This window comes from Euprymna scolopes, chromosome 41 (assembly GCF_053919585.1).
Source record: "Euprymna scolopes isolate OS-2025 chromosome 41, ASM5391958v1, whole genome shotgun sequence".
Classification (NCBI taxonomy): domain Eukaryota; kingdom Metazoa; phylum Mollusca; class Cephalopoda; order Sepiida; family Sepiolidae; genus Euprymna; species Euprymna scolopes.
Window position 1 is genome coordinate 18,393,100 of NC_136522.1, and position 16,259 is coordinate 18,409,358.

General features: G+C 32.7%; 1 protein-coding gene across 2 annotated transcripts in view; it reads right to left on the bottom strand.

The window, feature by feature from the left end:
* Positions 1–6,192: 6,192 nt before the first annotated feature.
* LOC145266372 (DNA topoisomerase 3-alpha-like) overlaps positions 6,193–16,259 on the bottom strand; it is a 148,130-nt gene continuing 138,063 nt past the window's right edge. For both annotated transcript variants that reach the window (XM_080121998.1, XM_080121997.1), the window contains exons 27-30: positions 15,537–15,659; positions 9,381–9,493; positions 7,843–7,971; positions 6,193–6,664 (exon numbers count right to left, since the gene is read on the bottom strand). In XM_080121998.1, the coding sequence (XP_079978124.1) occupies positions 6,633–6,664; positions 7,843–7,971; positions 9,381–9,493; positions 15,537–15,659 (397 nt within the window). In that variant the 3' untranslated portion in view covers positions 6,193–6,632. The remainder of the gene's footprint in view (positions 6,665–7,842; positions 7,972–9,380; positions 9,494–15,536; positions 15,660–16,259) is intronic.

Below are 16,259 nucleotides of genomic sequence, written 5' to 3' on the forward strand. Positions count from 1 at the left end.
ACTGTGAGATATTACGATTTACATGTGATATAAAAAGTTTTAAAAAGTTGTGAAGCGACCGACCACTTCTCTGAAAAAAGCCTTTTGTAGACATACAGAAAAAGCGAAGACACATACATACATATTCGCTTTTATATTTATAGATAGATGACATGTAAAAACATCAGGTGATTATTTTGATGCCGTATACTAATGACGTCATTTAGAGGGGGAAAAGTTCTTTGTGAGATATGTAGAAATGATTCAGAGAAAACAGTCAGTTGGAATTGGGAGAGAAAGAGAGATGGTCGACAGATTGATTTGTAGAGTTGATAAGAGAAGATATCGGATCGTCTTGTTTAGCTGTAGAGTAACTGCATTGGTATCCATTTTTATTGCCCTTCGTTAAAAATGAAAAAGTGTCACCAAGCTTGGGTTTAAAAGAACAAACTCTTTCTGTACAATTTAAATCAATTTTATTCAGTTTCCAGAAATCATTATAAAAAACAGGAATACAAAACAAGTTTGCCAACATATATATATATATATATATATATATATATATATATATATATATAGAGAGAGAGAGAGAGAGAGAGAGAGAGAGAGAGAGAAATGGAAGGGAGTCTGTGAGCTTCTTATCATTTAGCACAGCCATTAATAGATACAGGAAGATAAAGATAATGTCTCGTCGCATTAGGAAATCTCACAAAGGACTTTTATTTCACCTCTCACCCCCATCAGTATTTCCTGATAATCCATAAATATAAAAGCGAAAATGTATGTGTGTATGTGTGTTCGCTTTTTCTGTATGTCTACAAAAGGCTTCTTTCAGAGAAGCGGTCGGTCGCCTAACAACTTTTTAAAACTTTTTATATCACATGTAAATCGTAATACCTCAAAGTTAACAACGGAGCTCGCCTGTCTATTTAATTTGCTTTTAATCAGACTTATATATATATATATATAATTATTCAGAATAATGAAATACAATAAATCTACTGGTGTGTAAATCCAGTGATTATCGGTCTTACAAAATATTATTGGATGTAATATTTTATATAAGACAATCCCAGCTAAGTAAAATTGCTCAATATACTAGATAGAGCAAATCACATTTTAAATTCCTAAATTATGATATATATATACACACACATATATATATATATTATATATATATATATACACACACATATATATATATATTATATATATATATATATATACACACACATGTACATACTAGTAAGCTGCCAGGTGTTGCCCAGTCGTAAATGAATGCAGAATTCTTATTTATTATAAACAGAAGTACCATAAGCATTAAACATGACGTTAAAGTCCTTTAAAAAAAAGTGAAGTAAAGAAAATGGAAAGAAACTGAGACAGCTACATGCAAGTATTATGTTTTTTCTAAACCGTTCACTTGTAAGTAAAACAAGAAAAAAATACTTGAGCTGAGATCGAAACCAAAACCTAAACACATTTAGTCAAGTACGATGACAATTAGGCTGGCTTGACACAATCTTTAAAAAGTGTTTTCAAACCTACTTATTTTTAACATAAAGAATCTGTCATTTGAACAATTCACGCATGCACATTCACGAAACAGTTGACAAATAGATCCAAATCCGATGACCCCTACTTACCAATTTTTAAATTTTGACCCCTTAGCAACCTTTTTTTCCAGATAAAAACCAATTAAAAAGTTTTCCACACGTCTGAATACTCTATATACCAAATTTCATGTCTGTAAATCAAAAATTTGTCCAGTATATAGGTGTACTCTCTCTCACACACACACACATTCTCACCTTTATAGATATACAGATCACCCCTACTCTGAAAACTTAAAACAAATGAACGAATAAAAAAATAAATTAATGAATAAAAATAACACTTGTCAAAAGGAAATTAAAGTCACCACCAATAAAAGATATACAACCATAAAAACAACCTAAGATATGGGAAATTTTAAATTAAGGGCAATAGATAACTACCAAGCTAAAAGAATAATCTAACACCTCCCTACTAATGACAACTTAAACACGGAGAGGGGGGGGAGCATTCCTCCTCCCCTTACCACACCTCCAAAAAACTCCACTGCTCACATTAACACTCTAACTTTCCCCAGAACGTAGACCACACCCAAATATCTTATAAAAACCAATGTAATCTTGACACCCATTTCAATATAAATTCTTTTTTGATCTGATGAAGTGTTGTCCCTGAATTGGGACTTCACAGAAACACATATGCACATATGTAACCAATAATGTTTGTATAATAAACAGACTATATAGATACACATATGAAGTGGCTTTGTAACTGAATTTGAATCTCCCAACCAGCAGTAATTATCACTCCTTACACAGATGATTGCGTAAGCATAAAAACACTAGTGTCTGTAGGTATAAAAAATAATTGTTAATATTTATTTGATATATATTAGTGTTGGGACAATTAATCGGAATCGGAAAAATCGAGAGATTTGGGGGTATCGGAATCGGAAAAATTGTTTCCTATCTTCTGATGCCAAAACGATTCTTTTAATCGTCTTTTTTTATTTGATTTTGTTTAAAGTAAAATCTTCCATTACTTGCAATAATGATAAAATAATAAATATTTATTGATTTTATAATATCAGTAAAGCTAAAATCGAAAGATCACTCTCCACAAGTGTATTTTGACGTTTAGGAAAATATCTGCATATTTAACATGTGCTTTTTGCAAAGATCCGAGAAAATAACAACTCTATAGTTTAATATTTAGAGATTTATAAAGAATCAGAATTGGCATCAGTAATTGTATTGGAATCGGAAAAAATATTGGAATCCTCCCATCACTAGTATATATATATATATATATATATATATATAAGCGAGATAAGACAGATTAAAAATCAGGTGAAATATCCTGATAGATATTACTTGAGGTAATACTTTCAGGGTGATCCTAGCCAAAAAGGAGAAGCTCAATATTTAAGAATAGAGCAATATATAAGTTTAGTGGTTAAAGTTAAATTCTGAAAATCAAAATATAGGCACATATATTCTAGTTAAGAATTTATTGTTTGACAAAAGGAATATATAGAAGGGGGTTATGTTAATTTCCTTAATCCATGGATTTTCAATAATGGTTCATATCATCAGAGGAAATGAAATGCGGTTAGCAAAATGTTCAGCTGTGAATAGACACATATTTTGCTTTTCAGCACAAATATTGAAAAAGTTTTTTGGGTGGTGAATAATAATTATATGAAAATAATTATAGGAAAAGGAGTTTCATACAACCTGGGCAGTCCATTATCGGAAGGAGTACAATATCTTCCAGGGTATTATTGCCAGGTATGCATTCTTGTTATATGGGAATACTGGACCAATATTCTGCCTTCCACTTGTTGATTTTATGCTCCAACAACAACATGGCAAGAACAGACATACTGATGATGAAGTATATCTTCGAAATATATTTATGAATTTCAGTATAAATTTCAAACAAAATAAATGTCTGTTTATTTTGTAATAACGCGTTGTTTTGGCTTCAAACATATATAATACATATTTTATTTTATTTATTTCAAAGATAATAAGTAAATATTGTTGGCTGTTTTTAAAAATGCCCAAATTCAGTAATACTCTGAAAATATTAATGTTTATCAATGTTTTTTCCTTAGAATTTGAAATAAATTTTTTTTGTAAAATGTTCAAAACTTTATTTTTCGGTCCGAACTGTCTTCTATGCCAATTTTATTTTATTTATTTATTTTTTTTGCATAATGACTCGATTTATTCTTAAATGTAACGTAGCACCAAATTAATTTGTTTTAAATAAAAGTAAAAGTGCATTTTAAATGTGAAAAAAGTCAATTAAATCCACTGACTACACTTGACAATTTATTCATTAAAAAAATAAGATAAAACAATTATTTTAATAAAAAAACAATGGGTTCATTCTATTCAGTGATCGTTAATTTATCAATACCAAAAATTTCATTTGATTTCCTGAATTCTGTTGAATTTTAAGTAAAGGGACGGAGTGAAAATTTTTTTATACTTTGGGGATCGGCTGTTCATTTTGCACGTACCTAACCTAACTAGAGATGATTTTATACATTTTTTTTTTTGTCTTCAAATCAACTTTGAACAAACGAAGGAAGAACGGAAATATCTGATATTTTATTTCTATGTTTTGCAGCGACCACGTGTTTGTGTTTCTTTCCAAATTAGCAGTCAACATTTTTTGCTTTCTTCAGTACAGAAAGTTAGTCAGAGAGTTGGGATAAAAAGGAAAAAAAAGGACAAGGGAAAAATGACATCTATAATATAAATCTCACCTGTCTGTTTAAATGTATGTATGTATGTGTTACGTGTTTAGAATGAAAATTGATTGTGAAATCGCCATGTAAAAATGATGCACAACAACGAGAAACGTTTAACAATTTTATTTAAAAGAGATTTAGATAGACGAACCGCTGGATGCGTAATGATCGGAACTGTTTTATTTTATCTCTCGAGTATCATGGCTGACTACCTCCCCCCCCCCAAGGGGGATAACTCTTTTGCCAGTTCAAGGACAATAACCCTTGCTTTTTTCTCGTTAGGTGCACCCTAACAGTATGTCTGCTTTAAACTTTCGACAGAGGCAATGGATTTTCACGAGATCGGTATCATTTTGAAGCTCGACCCTTCGGACGCCAAATATCGAAAAATTGGCCAAAACATTAATTATTTCACCCTCAACTTAGCAGTTTCCTACGGGGAGGGGTCAATTTTTTCACTGACATTTTTTGCAAGTCATTCAACCCTCGCGTTCACGACGTCGCTTAAAACGCGTTATTTCGACTGCCTGTGATGTCACAACCACAGTAGGCACATCGATAAGTTTGTATTTTTTCGTTTTTTTTTTAATTTTTAAATTTTTTATTTCCATACTTTGTGGACCAGGCACGTATGCAGACTCCACAATTTTAATGAATCATTGTTATACCAGATCAAACATACCCATCACTGTGTCTCGATATATCTTCTATCATTATATGTGATCAGTTTTCTATAATAGTCAACCACATAGGAGCCTATTCGTGACAAGAAACACACAAAGACATCCAGCTCTATATTATAGATATATATATATTTATGGGGAAAAATATGCTTATACAACAATATATATATATATATATATATATATATATATATATATATATATATATATATGAAAATCACGACAGGTCATAAACAGATTTGTGGCTGATTGTGTACATATATATGTACCTTTGTGTCCCTTTGAAATTTACAAGTGAGTGATTCTAAAGCCTTTAAACTGTTGACAAAGAAGGGATTTATGGATTAAATTAAAGTTTAACGAGAAAAAGGATTAATTATTATTGTTCGGTTGTGTTTCTAAATAAAAAGTAAAAAGTAATTTTTGAATATGCCCCCGTTATATCCAAAAAAATAAAATCGTGAATTTTATTTTTAAATTTTTCTTTTTTCTTTTCATTTGTGAGGACAAGTTCTTCTAGTATGACCTGAAAAATAAAAATAAAATTTTAGAGAATTATTTTGATTGTTTTAGAAAAAGAAATTCTTTGATAAAACAATTGTACAAAAAAAAAAAAAATCTTTCAATAAAATAAAATAACCAAAATTTATTTTCTTGATGCAATTCTTTCAACCTACAAAGTCCATGCAGAGTTTTTCAAAAATTTTCTGCAATTTAATAATAGAAAAATTTGGATTCTTCAGACTAGTGTTCTTATCTTGAGTGTCATTTTCACAATGTTTTGATCGATGTAACCTCCGACTTTCTTCAAGCATATCTTGTCGAACTTAGGAATGTTGTCATGAAGTAAATAAAGGGTTCCATTCGAAATTTCGTCCAAATTATTGAATTCGACATAAACATTCCCAAGTTTGATAAGATGTGGGTGACTGAAAAATACAATTGCGAATTACTTAGGACCTCTATCCAGTTATGGCTGATTGAACAAGAACATACTACCCCGACAACAATATATATATATATATATATATATATATATATATATATATATATATGAGTGTGTGTAAGGTGTCAACTATTCATTTGTCCTGGGACTCAGTAGCATGATGATGATACTGATGATGATGAAGTTTTGGAGCTGACAGAGAAACTGGTATGCCAGTAGGAGTGCATAATGATGCCATATGGGGGTTAACAAGAAAGTAAAACAAATCTTTGTAAGAAAAATATTTATTTTATTTTACATTAAAAATGTTTATGTAAATGGAAAAAAAAAAAATTTATTCTTTGATATAATAGAGGCACTTCAGAAAATTAATGTTTTCTTTCAGTTTAGCAGCACAAATGAACCATAATAATTGACCGTGTATATAAACTTCAACTCACGACAGGTCATAAACAGATTTGTGGCTGATTGTGTACATATATATGTACCTTTGTGTCCCTTTGAAATTTACAAGTGAGTGATTCTAAAGCCTTTAAACTGTTGACAAAGAAGGGATTTATGGATTAAATTAAAGTTTAACGAGAAAAAGGATTAATTATTATTGTTCGGTTGTGTTTCTAAATAAAAAGTAATTTTTGAATATGCCCCCGTTATATCCAAAAAAACAAAATCGTGAATCTTATTTTTAAATTTTTCTTTTTTCTTTTCATTTGTGAGGACAAGTTCTTCTAGTATGACCTGAAAAATAAAAATAAAATTTTAGAGAATTATTTTGATTGTTTTAGAAAAAGAAATTCTTTGGTAAAACAATTGTACAAAAAAAAAAAAAATCTTTCAATAAAATAAAATAACCAAAATTTATTTTCTTGATGCAATTCTTTCAACCTACAAAGTCCATGCAGAGTTTTTCAAAAATTTTCTGCAATTTAATAATAGAAAAATTTGGATTCTTCAGACTAGTGTTCTTATCTTGAGTGTCATTTTCACAATGTTTTGATCGATGTAACCTCCGACTTTCTTCAAGTGTATCTTGTCGAACTTGGGAATGTTGTCATGAAGTAAATAAAGGGTTCCGTTCCAAATTTTGTCCAAATTATTGAATTCGACATAAACATTCCCAAATTTGATAAGATATGGGTGACCGAAAAATACAATTGCGAATTACTTAGGACCTCTATCCAGTTATGGCTGATTGAACAAGAACATACTACCCCGTGAACTAAATAAAGTGTTCCGCTTGAAATTCCTTCCAAATTCTCAAGTTCGGCAAGATACACCTGAAGAAGGTCGGCGATTACATCGACCGAAACGTTGTGAAAATCACACCCAAGTTGAGAACAGTAGTCCGATGAATCCAAACAATACGAATAAAAGTTTAATAGAACAATATACACCTTTTTTTAATGAAGTCAAGAGCCAATGTGCTTACTGCTGGAGATGTTGAAAACAAGAGTTGAGATTACATTCGTTTTTTACACAATATATTCAGGTGTGGTTTTTGTTCTGAAAGAAAGTGGAGTGTATACTTTGTGAATATAAGCTACTGCTTACATTCATAAAGTATACAAAGAGGTTTTGGAGGGAGGTTTGGTGAAGAAATCAACAAGAACCAGATCATTACAGGAATAGTCTAATCTCTGTTGATTTTGAGGGCCGAGGATAGAAGTCCCCGTGTCATGTAAGTATATCAAAGAATTTTCCTGTGAATTTATTTTGAACTGCCATATTTGATTGGTGTGTTTCTTGCCTGGAGCACCAAATTTTCATCTTCCCTCAAATCATACGGAATGAAACAACGAGCCGAAACATTCAAACAAAAAGGGAAGAATGTGAATACTTAGTAAGGGAGGGGAATACACCCACAAAAAAATGTTGCTATTAAAAGACAGGAGGAAACATCAAAACTCAAAACTGACCTTGTTCTCCGCAGATTCCGCACTTCGCAGCAGCCCGGGTGCCGCCTGAACCTCCCCTTTTGCCCCTACTGGCCCCACCTCGTCCCCCACGTCTTGAGGTGCCTGGAGATGACATGTTACCATAGTTACCTAGAAAGATAAAACAAAATTTTTAAATAGAATTTTTTGTTTCTAAAAAAAATTAATTGATGGCAAAGACATCCCCCCTCCCCGCAAGGCAAAAAGATTCATCGAGTATAAAAATGAGCATAGATTTCTTCAAATTTGAGTATGTACCAGATATAAACATCTAAAAAACATCAATATATATTTAATATTTAAATACAGGATGTCATCATCGTCGTCGTCATCATCATCATAGAAGTGACGGTGGCTAAGTGGTTAACAACACGGAGTGACAACTTGACCGAGCCAGTTTCGAATTAAGTTCATTCCACAAACACTTCTAGTTAGGGATGTTGGTAATCTTCATGTAGTTCTTCCTCTAAGTACCTGATGTCTTTCTAGAAATAAATTCTAACTAGAAAGATATCAGAGGAACGAATGCCAACACTAGAATCATCTGATTTATTCGAAATGAATGAATGATGCTCAACCATGTCAACAACAATCATAATTATCATCATCGGTTTAGCATCCATTTAAGAAATTGACTTCCAAACTAACTAATATGGCCACAAGATTGGGACCACAAAAGGAAAATATGGAACACGAATTAGATGTAAGAAAGATATATTAACCGAAAAGATTACAAGGATAGGATAAAGGGTAAGTGGAGCTTACTATCCGGTGGTATCCAATATGGGTAGTCGTATGCGCTGTGCACTACTAGTACTCCTGCTGATTTTACGATATTACAATACTGTCTCCTGAGAATGTTATCTGAGGTAAAAGTACATGGTGCAAGTAAGTTTCGGTTTCACAACACTAATCTATCTCTGGCCAGGTCTTTATATATTTATTCCTATAGGCTTAATTCTTATCACATCCTCCCATATTTTCCCTGGCATTCCACTGTGAATCGAACCTACTACATTGACTGTTCTTTTAACCCAAGAACTCTCATCCATTATTTCAATGTGACCAAACTATCACAGTCTCCTGTTTTGCACACATCTTTCACTCTATATATACTGTCCACATTTAATTTTCATTTGAGTTCATCTGTTTTTAATACTCACATTACATTTCCATCGTATCATTCTCATAACGTTTCTCTCCATCTTAACCCTAACCATTGAAGTTTCCTCTTCTGCACACATCTCCCTATATTGTCCAAATTTAATCTTCCTTGGAGATCAACAGAATTATGTTTTTAAGATTAACATTACACATCCACCGTATCATTCTCATATCATTTCTATCCATGCAATGCATGTCCTCAACCCTCACTGGCCAGGTTTCATTTTCATTTATCATCAAACTGTATACATGTGCCTGATAGACTCTTTGTTTGATCGACAACTCGTCAAATCTCGTCAAATAGTAGTTAAAAAATTTTTTTTTTTTTTGTAAAATTAAATAAAAAACATGCTTACCACTCGATTCATTTTCGTCTCCCCACTGGAAGAACTTACAACCTTCGCCACGCGGTTTGGGACATGTATAGAATGGTCTCCCCTTATTTGGCCCCTCTTTCTGAACAATGAGCCTGAAGAAGAAAAAATATATATATATATATATATATATATATATATATATATATATATATATATAAAATTGGCAGAAGCTCTTAAAATACCATTTATAAAATTTAAAATGAACAGATAAACGGTTTTAAAAACCCTTTGAAGGTGCAAATATTTTATTTAAATGATAAAAACAAAAACAAAAAAAAATGAAAAAAAATTGCATCTTTGCCTGTTTTATGAGTATTTTAATGGAATGTGCTCTGATGAACTCGTGGCACTTGTACCCTTTCAGCGTACATATCCCGAAAAACCCGCTTAGCAACAAAATCACAACCCTTCACTGCTGAAGTCCCTGAATGACAGAAAGCTTTCTACTCTTAATAGTTTCTTCCCTCAGACAGCTACACTTTGGAATTCCCTTCCTGCTACCTGTTTCCCTGACTGTACTGATATGCAGAAGTTTGAATGTAATGTAAACCAACATCTTGTTAATCTTTCCTAGGCATGGTCCCAAATAGTAGCCCCTTACGTCCAAGTGGCAATAAATATACCTTGTTAGGGTGAATGTCAGTAAAAAAAAAAAAAAAAAAAAAAAAAAAAAAAAGAAAGATCAGATTACGTAAAGAAGTAATTTAATTATTCACACAAAGAGAATCTCAAAATGTTAAATTTATGATATCTTTGGTCAAACAACTATTTCAAAAAACCTTATCTTTTGTTACCAGAAGGTTTTAAAGAGGATTGTTTGGGATGGATTTATAACTCTCTGGAATCACGTCGAAGCCGAGTTTTAATTCATCATGTTGACAAACCAACAACTGCCGAGTTAGCATGAAAATCCCTTTGATAGTGAGTGCCACTCAGTATTAGAATATTCTAGAACCCTGTCGATCTTTCTTGAAGGTTCTTGAAAGTTCTGGGACCTTCTAGATTTTTTCTAAATCTTTCTATTTCCTTTTCTCTGTTATAGATTTTTTATGAAAGAAAATATTTCTGAAATCGTAGATAAGATCTATATATATATATTTAGGGAAGATAAATTTAAGCCCTCATAACACAAAGACTTGTATTCATCATGTATCGAATCTTAGGCACTGACGCCTGGCAGAGCCTATCCCTCTTGAGGCCTGGTCACGGCCGACTTCCCCTAACTTAGAGGCTCGCCCTGGCCACAGGTACTTCTAAGTTGAAGCTCTTCTGAACCCCTTCCGCCCTGGTCGGTGATCTGCTTCTAGGAGATCCTTTGCCCAGTGTCAACAGCACCTCCCTCACCTGACATTTGCAATGACAGCTATAACACTGACTAAGTTGAACATCATTGGAAGGTCAAGGCAATCAAGCTCAGCTTAAAGATAAAACTCATGCGTTCACTTGTCCACTCAGTTTTCATGTATTCTTGCGAAACATGGACATTTACAGCAGATTTAGAGAAGAGGATTCAGGCTTCAAAAATGAGATGTTTCAGAAGACTGCTTGGCATTTCCTACAAAGACCACATAACAAATGAGGAAGTCAAAAACAGAATAAGGTGACCAGGCCTCAAGAGGGATAGGCTCGAGCCTATCCTTGTTTTATCGTTATTTTCATGGCAGGTGCTCGTCTGAACTCCAATCCCTGGTCCCCCCTCGCCAATCTTTCACGAAAAACACCCGTCTAGCTGAATCCACTGTGAAAAATTTTCCCCACTCTATATCTGTGCCTAAATCAAAACGCGGATTTCATGAGCAAAGCTTCTTTCTTAGAACTGCACGCCTGTGGAACTCTGTTCCGTCTGCCTGCTTCCCTCCGGACTACAACTTGGATGTCTTCAAGTCTAATGTTAACAAATTCCTAATGAACCGCCCCCCCCCTAATTAAACACTTCATAAAATCTCCTCACTAACGTAATGTACTTGCAATAACCCTTATCCCTGAGTGGCTTCCGGGCCTTGATAAGTGGTGATCACTGTGTAAAAAAAAAAAAAAAAGGTAAGCCATTGGTCCTTACGAAGATCTTCTCACCACAATCAAGAGGCGCAAAGTAAAATGGGTGACCACGTAGCAAGAAGAGAGAGTGCTCCAGGGAACTGTCAGAGGAGAAAGAAAGAGATGAGGAAAACAGAAGAGATGGGAAGACAACATCACAGAACGGACAACAAGGTACCTCCACTAGTCATAACTAAGGGGCAACTCAATATTCTCCACAGCTCTCAAATGGGGTCTCATCACAAGATGTCTTTTAAAGTCATACCCAGGACTAAGCAGAGAAACTCCTCTTTTTGAAGGCTTTTCAACATGAAAAACCATTACTTGTTAGTCTTGGTAACATTCACTTTCAAACCTTTCTCCATATCTGAATTCTCATCTTTACCTTCATCTGCCCCATGGTGGTTGTTGGATTTATTTGCTTCCCCACTGAGCAAATTAGGCACAAGGACGTTTTTTAATGTGGAGATAGAGGGAGGGGGGAGGGACCAGCTCCCGAGAGGTGGGAAATGGGAGCTGGATAGTAACTGTTGGTATGAAGGGTTGCCCCTACATTGACCAAGGTCAGATATGTGGGGTTACCCGCACATATGGTCTTTGCTAGTCATAGCTTGCAGCATCTGTCGGAACAGATACTAGACTTTGATCTTGTCCCCTGTACCGCCGAAGCGGGGGGGGGGGGGCTGTCCTGCCCCATGGTGGTTGTTATTGGGGTGCTACAGGACCTGTCAATCAGTCCTCTCCATGCTTCAAAAGACTGCTTGGCATCTCTTACAAAGACAACACAACCAATAAGGAAGTCAAAAACAGAATATGAAGATCTTCTCACCACAATCAGGTGGCGCAAATTAAAATGATTTTAGCTTCAGTATATACTAGACTACCTGTGACCAGTTGGGTCAGTTTGTTATATTAGCTATGGAATTAATGTATAAGCGTGACACTTGTGACGTAAAAAAAAAAATCGTTTTTTGTGACATAACAGAAACATTTCTATGAAAGTATATTAAAATGAAAAAAGAATATAGATAGATTTCTATGAGTCGTTCTGTTTATAATTGTTTATTTTTGAAAAAAAAAAACCTACAGCCATTGAATTATATACTTATAGGTAAATGTGCACTGAACAGATACCATAATACTTAAAATTAAATTCAAATTTTGATATATCTTTTAATTTAAACGCAAAAAAAAAACAATTGGGACGCTGAAAACATGCACAGTAAAACAACACGTTTTATTGTCATGTTGATTTTTTATTTGTAGCGCAATTTAAAAACACATTTTCGGGATTATTTATTTATGTTGGTAGCGTAGAAGAAAATAATAATTTCTAAATGATAACATTAATATTACAGTGCGCAGGTCAAATTTTGCAAAAGTAGCGATTTGTGTTTATTTGTTTACGCTGTTATGGGTTCATGTTTATGTACGCATACACAACTGGAAGTCGTAAACCGGATGCTGGGTTACAACACCCGTTACAAGGTCATTTGAGTTTTATAATTATATAGATTGAATGAGATACAAAGGTCACATAACCATTGAGGAAGTCAAAAACAGAATGTCCCATTAAACATAGTCCTTTACTGAGAGCCTCAAGAACCCAACTTGCCCAACTGCCTGGCAGCTCCCAGGAAAACCAACTGAATGCCTCAAGAGTCCAACTTCTACTCTTCCTCCTCCAGAAGACTGCCCCTCACCAAAATTTCCTCACTCTTGACCGATGCTGACCTCCACCAATGGTCATCACTCGACCACCCAGAAGCTGATGACTCAAGAAACTCACTGAAGACAACAGCCAGACCGCTTCCACTCTATAAATAATCTTGGACATCACTTTTCCCGGCACTTGTACAGTTTAATCAAGACATTAAAAGATGAAAATATCGAAAAAAAAGGTTATATTGTACATATTCGTTTTGGACTGAAGATCTGAAAAAAAAAAATTCACTTAATTTGATTGAGTAGTTTTTTTTTTATTTTACAGTGGAAAAACATGTTTTTATGACAGTGCGTTGAAGGTAGACATCTTGAATTTTTTTAACATGCCACGGGGAAATAACTCAATTTAAAGCGCCGACACTCTTTCACCATCTTTAATACTAGCTTTTTCTTCCTAAGAATCGAACCTTTTGCTCAGTATTATAACAAATTGTTTTTTTTTTGCTGTAAAAAAAAACAAAAAAAAAACTACTTGATGAAATTAAGTGAAACTTTTTTTGGAGAACTTCATTCCATAACGGATACATACAATTTAAACTTTTTTCGATATTTTCATTTTTTAATGTCTTGACTAAACTGTACAAGTACCCTTTTCCCAAACAGATCACTCAAGTATGATCCTAGTTCAAGGAGATACTCACTCCACTTTAAACAAAGAAAGGTATGTGTTATTTAGATTAATCGGACAATTGTTTTCGTCTTGAATGTTATCTGCACAGCATTTCAGTGGATGTAATCTCCGATCTTCGTCAGGTATAAAAGTCACCATGTTTTGGCAGGAAAAAAGGGAGATAGCTCTGTATTCTAAGAGTTGGAAGCAAGTTTACACAAATTATAAAGAGAATTTAATTATCTAAGCATCCAATACGTCCTAAGATGGAGGATTGTTGTCATATCAGGGAAGGCGCTGCTCTAAGCAGTGTTTCTTGCTTTGATAAATTTCAAAACAACTTTGCAATTTAGTGGGAGATTAAAAAAAAATGTTTTATGGAAATCGCTCTGGACAACGCATGAAGCCAATTGATGTAAGGAGTTTAAAAAATGGTTATAATCAACTAATGCACTTCCTAACTACTGGCCATAGCGTTAATGGAAACAGTGACAAGGCAAATTAGTTCTTCACTTTTATTCCCTCGCATCTACATCTACCCTGTGCATGATGTATTCTTTTTTATTACATTTTCTCGCTTTCTTTTCTTTTTTTTTTTTTTTTAAATAATCATTGAAAATGTATTTCTGATCTTATTTAAATTAAGAATTATTGAAATTGATTTTTATTATTATTTTTTAATGAAATATTGAAAACACTTTTTGCGTGCATTTTGTTTTTTAAATTACTGAAACCACTTTTTAAAATCTTGTAAAACTATTTTGGGAATATTACGTATTAGATACGTTTTTTTTATGATGTTTGAAATTTTGTTATTTTGATTTCAATAATTTTATTTTTTATACTTTCATACAATACAAAACTTATTTTTGAAATAAAAAAAAACGTATTTTTGTAATTTCATAAACATATTTCTTATAAAATTTCAAATAAAATAAAAACTTATTTTTTTAAATTTTGTTATTAAAAGTGCAAATAAAGACTTAGTTGCATTATTCTTATCTTTTATAATTTTGTTAATTTTTATTGTATATTTTTCAATAATGTCCTTTTCTTACATTTAATTTCAAAAAATCGCTCCACAATAGAAATACTGAAGAATGATAAAAGTGAAGGAACTGATTTGCCTTGTCACTGTTTTTGGTTGCACTACACCGAAAGTTAATGTTGTGTTGTAGCACAATAGTAAAAAGAAGAAAATCAAGTCGAGGTTGGTTTAAGGAACAAGTGTATTTAATATCACAGGTAAAAAGGTAGGAAACGGGTATAACTGGCTTGCACGTAGCTAATCAGTGATAGTACTGTGGCTTCTTCCATTGGTGTAGGTATTACTGGCACTATAGTGAGAACCGGTGTAATTTCTCTTATGTTAGAATGGCCGGTGTAACAGTTAGGAAGTACGTTAGCTGACTATAACTGAAAAAATACTATTACTTCAAGGTCAAAAACTAGTCAATGATAAGTGTAAAATTGACTCCGATCCAGAAAACAGCAATTCTTCCCCCTTTGTCAGAAACATTGCTCATGGAATGTGAGGACTAAAGGACAAAAGAAGTCCCTTTTTGCACAGAAGAGATATTGTTAGTCTTTCTATATGTTATCACTATGTCCATAGAAGGTGCTTGATTTTTTATTTGAAGGTGCTCCAATCTTTGTCATAAAAAGAACTCATCTTACTACCACCTCTGCAAAGAAATTTAATTTCTTTGTCTTTTTAGATTTTAGAGAAAAAGCAAAAGCAAAGAAAAGAAAAAAAAACTTACTTTTTGGCTTCTAATTGACATCCACAGACGACTGCATCACCACCGTTTCCATTAAATGACGAAGATGACGAAGAGGATGGCCAGCTGGAATTCCTTGAAGCTGAGGTAATTGATCTGCTGTTACTAAGAAAATACACAGAATAATTTGTTTAGAAATTATCCAAAGATTTTTCTGTGAAAATGATAATTCAGTTAACAAAAAATAATTTTTTTTAGAAATTATCCAAAGATTTTTCTGTGAAAATGATAATTCAGTTAACAAAAAATAATTTTTTTAGAAATTATCCAAAGATTTTTCTGTGAAAATGATAATTCAGTTAACAAAAAATAATTTTTTTAGAAATTATCCAAAGATTTTTCTGTGAAAATGATAATTCAGTTAACAAAAAATAATTTTTTTAGAAATTATCCAAAGATTTTTCTGTGAAAATGATAATTCAGTTAACAAAAAATAATTTTTTTAGAAATTATCCAAAGATTTTTCTGTGAAAATGATAATTCAGTTAACAAAAAATAATTTTTTTAGAAATTATCCAAAGATTTTTCTGTGAAAATGATAATTCAGTTAACAAAAAATAATTTTTTTAGAAATTATCCAAAGATTTTTCTGTGAAAATGATAATTCAGTTAACAAAAAATAATTTTTTTAGAAATTATCCAAAGATTTTTCTGTGAAAATGATAATTCAGTTAACAAAAAATAATTTTTTTAGAAATTATCCAA